The following is a 10,633-nucleotide window of genomic DNA, read 5'->3' on the forward strand; positions in this document are numbered from 1 at the left end:
GATTGTATAAATGTAATTATATATATAAAATATTAAAAAGTTATATATTTAAAAAACTCGTATATAAATGTATTGCACGGGTTAAAATCCGTGCATTACACTGATTGAATAAGTATAATGTAATCAGTTAATACATACAGTCGTCAAGACTTGTCTTTTAACAAATGAACTTGGATGCACTATTTATTTATTCATTATAACATTTTAGTTTGTTTGTTTTATTATTAGATTAGTTAAGAAAGTGTGAAATTTATGATTTATCTATTATTGTTTTTATTGAATTAATGGGACAGTTTTGCGGAAAAAAACTAACGAATAGGAAAGCAATTTTTAAATGTTTACGTAGTCACATATATTTTGGTTAACTATTAAATCTACTAAATTTTACAACTACATGAAAATCTATCACAAAGCTTTGAATTTTATTTATTATTATTAGGTTAGTTAAGAAAATAAATAAGAGATAAGTGTGAAGTATATGATTTATCTTTTATTGTTTTTATATTTGAAACATACATTAAATTTAAACGTAATAATAATTATTTATAACTAGTCTTAAGCCCCCGCATTGCGGGGTGGGGCCGTAAAACCGTTCTATCAGCTTTCTTGAGCGGGGAAGTAAAACCGTGCTAAGTAGCAACCGAATGACGATAAAAACCGGAAAACGTCACAAAACAAAAGCACGAGTTTTTAACACTAAGTGATTCACGTGGCGTGAAACATAGACAAAGTCAAATTTATATCGACATGTTTTAGAAAGTCGAGGGGGTAAAAAAACCGAAGAACCAAATGTGATCAGCAAACAACGTGCTAAGTAGCAATTGAATGATGACAAATCCGGAAAAAATCATAAACAAAATTAAAAAAAACCCAACTCTTTTAAGTTTGTTATGCAAAAAAGAAATAAAATCAAAAAACAAAAAACAAAAAAAAATAGTACTATTCACTCAAATGTTATGAATTAATATACACTAGCAATTAAGTTGAAAAATTAAACTAAATAATAATTATCTGTAATAAAATAGGATCATTATCTATAATTTGGTGGTAGAGATTAAATTAAATAATAATTATTTGTAATTAAGTAGGAGAGATTGGAGGTAAATCAAAACATAAATGGTCCAGTATGATGACAAGTGTTCTCACATTGGTTTCTTTTATTATAGAGGAACCACCTAGACCTTATTGGCCATTAATAATCTCACCTCAGAATATTCCCCCACCAGTCTCACCTTTCACCTATTTTTTCTACAATGGTCTCCCGTTAAAAAAACTTAATGGAGTTAAGCTTTTTTCCAAATTACAAAGAATTTTTTTTTTCCAAATTCCAGAGGAAAGATTTTTTTATCATCTTAAGTTATGCATCTTCATTTCAGGCAAAAATAAGCCTTGGTAGGCTAGGTTATAGAACTTGTTATGTGAGTCAGGGAATACTTTTTATGTGGGTTGGGGCTATTAAATGATTTGGGATGTTTAAGATGTATAACAAATAGTGGGTTTGATTGCTTTAAATTGGATTTATAACAGGTTGATGTAAGATTGGGTTGTTTATAAAATTTGATAAGTTAGGCTGATAGTTTTGAAAAAAAAATGGGTAGATTATCAATTAAAAGGTCTAAGCGGTTTCATTATATTATTGAAACAACTAGTAAAACTTCTCGTGCGTTGCGGCGGGAATTTAGTCGATAATCTTCTTGCCCCGACACGCAATCTTCATCCTTTGCGTAACCGACAGGCTCAATACTTAAAAATTAACCTAGCCCAACCTAAAACCTAAAAACTTATTGTCAATATTGATCCATAAAGACTAACCCAAATATGAAATGCCCAATATTGATCCATTAACCTAATAAGTAATAACAACCTCAAAAACTAGTTTTGATAATATAATACAATTTGTTAGGGCCTAAGAGCTTCTTTTTGGCTCATTCAGGGTACTTGAATCTTTAGGACTGGACCTACCCTTGAATGTAAGTAAAAAATAAATTTTCTCCATTTATGAATGTACGACAAAAAAGGGATATCCCTAACTTTTTCTTGTAGATCCGCCACTATGTGTGTGTGTGTGTGTATATATATGTAGGGTAAGGTTATTGTAAAAAAATGTGTTTTTTGTGAGAAGGGTAAGAAAGAATCTACACCATTAGATCTTTGATCTAATGGTTGAGATCAATAGGGACCAAATTGTAAAATGTGTTTTATTATTTTGGTCTGATTTGAAAATAGTACGGGTAATAGAGTCTTTATATCCATTTGAAAAAAGGAAACCGTATCTTCAAATGTACACGAGTTATCAGAAACCCCTACAAATTCGCGATTTCACTCCTCAAAAATCGGATTTCATGGAAGAAGATCATCATCGAAAAACATCGTTGTGTTATAAATGTAATCCACAACCCTTGTTCATCGTGTATCGTCCTTTAATTTCTAGGGTTCCATAACATTCATCGGCGTTCTTTTTGTAAGGAAAAGGTCAAAATCGAGGGGTAAAGTGCGTTATATATAATGTTGTAGTGTTATACAGAGTTATAAAAAGGTTATATGGTGTTATAAACTATTCATAGTGTTTTATAGTGATTTGTAGTGTTATATCCTATTTTGTAGTGTTATATACTTATTACAGTGTTATAAACTGTTGAATGGTGTTTTGTAGTGTCATATATATATAATGTTGTAGTGTTATATATAATGTTGTAGTGATATACAAAGCTATAAAATGTTTATATGGTGTTATACACTATTCGTAGTGTTTTATAGTGATTTGTAGTGTGATATCTTGTTTTGTAGTGTTATGTACTTATTACGGTGTTATGAACTGTTGAATGGTGTTTTGTAGTGTTATATACATATTACAGTGCTGAAAGGTGGTTGCAGTGTTATATATAATTTTGTAGTGTTATACAGAGTTATAAAAGGTTTATATGGTGTTATATACTATTTGTAATGTTTTATAGAGATTTGTGGTGTTATATCTTGTTTTGTAGTGTTATATACTTATTACAGTGTTGTGTTATGAACTTTTGAATGGTGTTTTGTAGTGTTATATACTTATTACAGTGTTATGAACTGCTGATGAATGATAACTTATAGAATCTTAAAAAAAAAACAAATTCGTATTCCTATAATCAATGAGAAAATTACTTGTTTACCCTTTTAAATTAATTTAGATTGAGTACACATGTCATCTCCACAATATTTCTCACACTTTAAACTTTTTACAGGATCCTCTACCTATATATATATATATATATATATATATATATATGGTCAGGATCATTTCAGAACCATAAATATTTACAGAACTCGCAGAACTTCTAATAAACAATCTTTCTATTTATATATTTTAATTTTTAGGATAATTTTATCATTTATTATGTGTATTTTTATGATTACATACATGTTAAGATTAATTTTATCAATTTTAATTTTTATATGTAATTTTATAATTACACATATGTAAACTTGTTTTTTACATATATGTAATTAGTTATTACACATATATATAATTTGGCTATTAAACATATGTAAACTACTTTTAACATGTATGTAATCATAAAAATACATATAATAGAAGGTAAAAAGACCCTAAATACAAAAAAAATATATAAAATGATTGTTTATTAGAAGTTCTGAAAGTTCTGTAAATTATTTAGAGTTTTGAAAGGAACCCAACCCTATATATGTATATGTGTGTGTATATATATATATATATATATATATATGTATATAGGGGAAGGTTCAAATAAAAACCACTAGTTATTGTGAAAACTAGAAAACTAACTAAAACCCACTAAAAAGGAGGGGGGAAGACTTTTAATGAAGGAGGGGTAAAATTGGAACAAAAAATATATAACTTTTCAAACATTTCCCATTTCTCCATACGTTATCATTTTAAAACAAAAATGGCACCATAAGATCACAAATTTTCTTATCTTTTATTCAAGTATATTCGAGCATATTTTTTAGGACATAAAAAAAGATTTATGGTGTCGTCTTGTTTTCAATACTATTATTATAGTAGTGCACATGTGCAATATAACATGTACTACAATGTGCATTACATGCTTAAAATTAGCTTTTTGAGTCTAGTTTAGCTTTTAGGGTTAGTTTTTTTGGAGGTTTAGGATTAGGATTAGGTTTTTGGGTGTGGGGGGAGGGGGGGTTTAGGTTTTTGGGGGGTGGGGGGTTAGGTTTTTTTCGGGTTTATGTTTAGGGTTTAGTTTTAGGTTTTCGGGAGGGTGGGGGGTGGGGGGTTTAGGTTTTGGGGGGGGGGGGTTAGGCTTTTGGTGGGATGGTGAATTTAGGTTTTTTTTTTTTTTGGGGGTGGGGGGTTTAGGTTTTTGGGGGGTGTCGGTGGGGGGTGAGTTAAGTGGTTTAGGCTTTCCGTATTAGTGCATATGTGTAGTACAACAAAAAAATTTTTTTTTTTGAAATTTTTTTTCCATATATAAAAAGTAGCGATTTTTCTAAAAAAAAATTGTAAAAAAAATTTTTTTTTTGTATGTTTTTAGGTTTTTTTAGGCTTTTTTAGTTAGTTTTCGAGTTTTCACAATAAAAGTGGTTTTCATTTGAACCATCCCCTATGTATATATATATATATATATATATATATATATGTATATATATAGGTAGAAGATCCTGTAGAAAAGGCCTAAAGTGTGAGAAAGGTAAGAAAGAATCTCAGCCATTAGATCTTTTGATCTAATGGTTAAGATCAATAGGACTAAATTGTAAAATATTTTCATTAATTTGGACTGATTTGAAATATCTAGGGGCAATATAGCCTTTTAAACCCACTAGAAATTAGGTAATGCACATGTAACTTCCCCCATCTTTTTTAAACGTCAATAACTTTTATACGTAACTTTTTTTTAAAAAAAATTACACTATAATAACGAGCGTTTTTTTATCTTTAATATGAGTACCATATTGCTATATTTATATAGAGAAAAAAATATGTTTCGATCAGATGTTTAGTCAATGAATGGTGTTATATATTTGCTGAATGGTGTTATATAGTTGCTGAATGTTGAATGGTGTTATATACTTGCTGAATGGTGTTATATACTTGCTGAATAGTGTTATATACTTACTGAATGATGTTATATACTTGCTTAATGGTGTTATATAGTTCCTATAATTAAGGTGGCGGTTATGGGAAGTTTTTAATTCATTGAATTAATGATAAAATTACTTGTTTACCCTTTTTAATTAATTTAGATCTAATGGCTGAGATTTTTTCTTAACTTTCTCACACTTTTGGTCTTTTTTACAATAACCTTACCCTATATATATATATATATATATATATATATATATATATATATATATATATATATATAGTAAGGTACCTATTGCTCGGTTTTGTTGTGATATTTAGGAACTTTAGGACATGGGATACTTTTTATTGTTTTAAAGATAATGCATTGATAATGATCTTCTAATATTACATAAGAAGCTAGAGATAAGTAATGGTGAAACAATGCATGTAGACAAGTATATTAAATCTCAAACGATGAAACAAGCAAGAAAGGAAACAAGGAAACGTATGTAGGAAACGCATACGGTCTTACAAAGATAGCTAGATCGCCATTGTAATGTCTTACACGAACTTGATAACGAAAGGGGTTCTAACCAAATATTTACCTGAACGCCAAGCCATCGCTCCTTCACCATAAGGAACATTAATCTCCACACTATTGGAACGTCTAAACGTTAGGTCATACGTTAACCTTTGGTTCACTTGGGTGAATTTCAAAGTAGAATTGTGAACTACGACAACTATACCATCTGGGACAACAACATTTGGCTCAGATATGGTGTAAGTGGAATCAGCCTCACCGACGTTTGTCACTGTCCTTGAGTATGTTTTATTTTCGCCACTTGCTAAAGTCATCGCATAGGAAGGATAGTTCAGTTGTCCTTCGGGAATGGTTTTTGAGCAAGAAATGGTTTTCTTTACAATGACTCCAACTTGTTGGCTTGTGTAGCCCAGCCCGCACAAATAAGGAATGTAATCATCTGGTTCAATGTCAAAAACTAACCCTGGATTATTAGCTTTTGATGGATTTACATGCCCAGAACCTACGGCAAATATGTTTGCACCGAGCTCTCTTTCATCCTCAATAGGTTTACCATTTAGGCTAACTTGATCAGCTGATGTCATAATTGCGGATTTGATAGTTGCAGGTGACCAATCAGGGTGAGCAGCTTTCAACAATGCTGCTATGCCTGCAAGATGAGGGCAAGACATTGAAGTACCAGACATTATATTAAACGTAGAGCTTGTTTGTGTGTTGTTCTCTAACGAAACAGGCCATGCTGCTAGCACGCTCACACCCGGGCCAATAATATCTGGTTTTAAGATTCCAGGGCTTTGCAAGCTTGGCCCTCTAGATGAAAAAGAAGTAACAGCAGGAGCTGAGTCTACTCCGACTACAGTCCCCTGGAATAATAAAGTGGCCGTAGGCGAAGCAGTTGAACTAATATATGTCTTGATTGCGACTCCTTCTTTGTAACCGACATGTGATGCAGGAAGAACGTGAACATCCGCGATAGTACTATCACCCTCTTCCACTTGGTTCAGTAGAATCATTGCAGCACCTCCAGCATCCTTTACAACTTGCCCCTTTTCAATTCTCCCATTTATACCTCTGTCACACACTACTACCTTCCCTTTCACGTCGACATGGTCTAGTGATCCTTCCATGCACAATGACATGTTTAGATCTCCATTCGACCCCGGGTACACCAATGGCATATATGTTTGTGGGAAATCTTTAGGTTGGAATATCGATTCTCCATCTAAGACATCCTTGTTTCCCAGAGAAACAGATGCAACTATTTTCCTATCAAGGGTACTGGCCCCTACTGTAAGAATCCATGGAGCTTCATTCGCTAACGTAGAGTTAGAAGGGCCGGAATTACCCGCCGAACAAGCCACAAATATACCTTTTTGTATCGCGGTAAAAGCTCCTACTGCGATACCATCCAAATAGAATGGATTAGGATCTAGGCCTAGCGATATTGAAAGCACATCTACACCATCTTCAACTGCTGCATCCAATCCAGCTATGATCGCACTCTCAGGACAATCCAACAAGGTGCACACTTTATACATGGCCACATGCGCAAGTGGCGCCATCCCAACCGCTGTCCCTTTAGCGTTTCCTAATACACTTGCATCATTGACAAAATTCCCAGCCGCCGTGCTCGAAGTGTGTGTACCGTGCCCATCTTGATCAAACTGTGTACCGTTTTCACCCGTTGTGAAATCCCGTATTCCAATCAGTTTATTGTTGCACCCTGCAATTTCACATTTTCCTTTCCACTTTGCTGGTGGAGGAGGGACTCCCTTATCATTGAAAGAAGGATGGCTTGGAGTCGTTCCAGTGTCTAGAACCCCGATTATGGCCCCCTTTCCATAGTTCGAACCGGCCCAGAATCCTAAATTCTGGTGCAACCCCAAAAAGTTGGGAGTATGAGTCGTGTGTTTCATGTACACTCTTTGAGGCCTTGCATATAAGAACCCCTCCATATTCTCCATCGCCTTCACATGCTCCGCCGTTAGTTTCGCTGCAAACCCGTTTAGCACGTTATGATATGCAAAAACCATGGCAGGTGGTTCCTCATTTGCACTGCTGGTGGTTCGTGGTAAAAATGAGTGGTACCAGTTTTGACGATCTTGTTTTTGAATGAAGTGTTGACCCTTGGATGAGTCTAAATGGACAATGTAGGTTTCGAGTTCAGCAGCATTGGCTGAAATGAAGGTTAAAATGGTGGTTAGAATGAGGACCAATATAGAAGCCATTGCAGCTACTGGTCTCTGTGCGAGTTATGATGGCATATTTCTATGCTCTACTTATAGGTGAACTGGGGCAGACGGATACTTGGCGACCAACTAAAGTCTGTACGCGAAAGACGATAGGATAACTCCAGGTTTAATTAGCTTGCCGGATTTTAGTTTGTATTTGTCGAAAATATTAATCTATAAGGCATCTTTTGATTGGCCGGAAAGAAGCGTTTAAGTATATTCTAGTTTGAGTATTTTTCTTATCGTCTTCATGCCTCAATGATTACTGAAAATGGCAACGGATTTGGAAATAAATGAGTTTTTTTTTTTTTGGAAGATCATGTTTCGCTTTCATATTTTAAGAGATATGAAAATAACGTCATTGGGTTTGATCAGGTCTTTGATAATCAAAACTTTATATTTTTAATTCTTTAACACAGTCAAGCGGAGTAGTATAAAATATATTAAAATAAAATTATTAAGATAATTATATATTTTAAATTTATATTTAACATGTATATATTAAATAGCAAATTCATGATATATAACTGGTTGAACTTTTTTTAACGACCAATTCACAAAGCCCGACCTCTCGGGTAAACCCAATGACAAAAGGTCACTTATGCTTGTGAACACAGACGGTGCTAGTTGACACAGCCCGCCACCATTTCTGAGGAAACTCACCGCTCTAAGGCTTACTTTGGTAAAACCACAAACCGATACAATTTTGCTCCAGACGAGACTTGAACTCATGACCTCTACTTTAATTACCGGGTTTTCCCCGGAATTGTTGGTGGACTCGGGTTACTCTCGGAGTACTCCGTTTGGTCCAGTGGATGCCCTGAGAGTGCTCGGATTTGATTCTGTTGGCCGTTAAAAAAAAACAAATCAATTGGGTCCATGGGTCAAAGTGTCATTGTAAGAAGTCACGAGTCAATTGCGTATGTCCTGAAATTTAGAAACTATTTAACTGCGTAGGAATGTGTCGTTTTGTTGAAACTACACGTCAGTCAAAACCTATCGGCATATCTATAATCAAACATATGAACGAGGTCGATGTATCAAATCATAGTCTCAATCGAAAATCATTTACATCAACTTGTGTATTACTGTATTGTCTTTGATTACCAATAGTGGTATAAAAGCGGTGTACAAGTGATTAAAACCCAACGCACTTAGTCATTATCAAATAATATTTAATAGCTATAGAATGTCAAGTGATTAAATACTGTCAATTTAATCCTCTCATCTAGATTACATTTTAATCTCTCATTTTTAACAAAAATATAGATAATTAGTTAGCAGTCACATTTTAATAACTTATAAAAAACTAACCCCCACCATTTTTGGTCATAACTTTTTGGTACGTTAATAAATTTTTTAAGTTACACCATATAAATGAGTATTTTATTCTCTTTAATTTAAGTATAGTATTGCTATAGTTTTTTTAATTAATGATGTGTTACGTGATTAACAATGTCTAAGGGTGAGTAATAACTTAATTGTTAACCGAAACCGAGCCGAAATCAACCAAAAACTGAATTAACTGAAAACTGATTAACCGAAACCCCAATTAACAAAAAACGGTTATCGAATTTTTTGTACCCTCATTTAACCAAAATTAACTGAATCGAACCATTCATATTTTCATATATTTCTAGCTTTTATACATTCAGTTCATGTATTTCATATTTAAACCCATATTTTATGTATTTATGCATTCATTTCATGTATTTATACCTAAATATCATGTATTTCTAATCATAAGTTTTAGCCCAAGTTTGATTTTGCCTATTAACTGAAATTAGATGAATTAAACCGAAAACCGTCAATCTAACTAAATAAACTAAACTAATTAACTGAAAACGGATTGGTTAATAAAATAGACCAATCGATGACCTCGATTTCGGTTGAGGATAATAATCTAACTAACTAAACGGTGCACACTGTGGCAATGTCTGTGTTTCCTGCGATATCGCGCGCACACCTGTCGGTCATCAACCAAAATTAGTTATTGGTGAGCAATAACTAAACAGAAAATAGATCGATGAAACCGAACCGAAATCAACCAAAAACTGAATTAACGGAAAACCGAATTGACTAAAAACCGGTTATCAATTTTTTGTACTCTCGTTTAACCAAAATTAACTGAACCGAACTGAATCATTCATATTTTCATATATTTCTAGCTTTTATACCTCCAGTTCATATATTTTGTATTTTATATCTCCATTTCGTATGTTTATACTTTTATTTCATTTATTTACACCTCAATTTCATATATTTCTAAGCAAAAGTTTTAGCCTAAGTTTGATATTTGCTATTAACTGAAATTAAATGAAAACCGTTTGGTTAATTAAATAGACTAACCGATGACTTTGGTTTCAGCTTTGGTTGAGGATAATAACCGAACCGACCGAACAACGCGCAACACAATGAAATGGATTACCCGATTACTTCGCTTTTGATGTATATCTATTACAATCATACTACAATAAATATTATATGAATTTGAAAACTACCAAAAAACGAGTATCGCAATGCCACGTATCGCTCCGCCGCATCGTGCGGGCATCCCGCTAGTATATATAATATATACATTACTATTATATGTTATCTATTACACCCACGCAGTTGAAGCGAGAGGAAGCCGAATGTTGAGACTGAATCTGAAGTCATCGAAGAGAACCTTTAGCAATCCTTTTATGTATATATATGCAATCTGATAGCGAGGCGGGACATGGAGGACACGGATAGCACCGTGTTGCACAAGTTCACGAACAAAATGACACATGTTTATATTATCTATTAGTTTAGAAATTTAATCAGGGTATTAAGATC

General features: G+C 33.2%; 1 protein-coding gene across 1 annotated transcript; it reads right to left on the reverse strand.

Annotated features, from left to right (window-relative positions):
- Nucleotides 1-5,469: 5,469 nt before the first annotated feature.
- On the reverse strand, nt 5,470-7,820 carry LOC110928261 (subtilisin-like protease). The gene has a single exon (XM_022171361.2). It carries the CDS (start codon nt 7,808-7,810, stop codon nt 5,603-5,605), a length of 2,208 nt encoding a protein of 735 aa, XP_022027053.1. The 5' UTR covers nt 7,811-7,820; the 3' UTR covers nt 5,470-5,602.
- Between the last annotated feature and the right edge of the window lie 2,813 nt (nt 7,821-10,633).

The sequence above is a fragment of the Helianthus annuus genome, chromosome 3 (genome assembly GCF_002127325.2).
Source record: "Helianthus annuus cultivar XRQ/B chromosome 3, HanXRQr2.0-SUNRISE, whole genome shotgun sequence".
Lineage (NCBI taxonomy): Eukaryota > Viridiplantae > Streptophyta > Magnoliopsida > Asterales > Asteraceae > Helianthus > Helianthus annuus.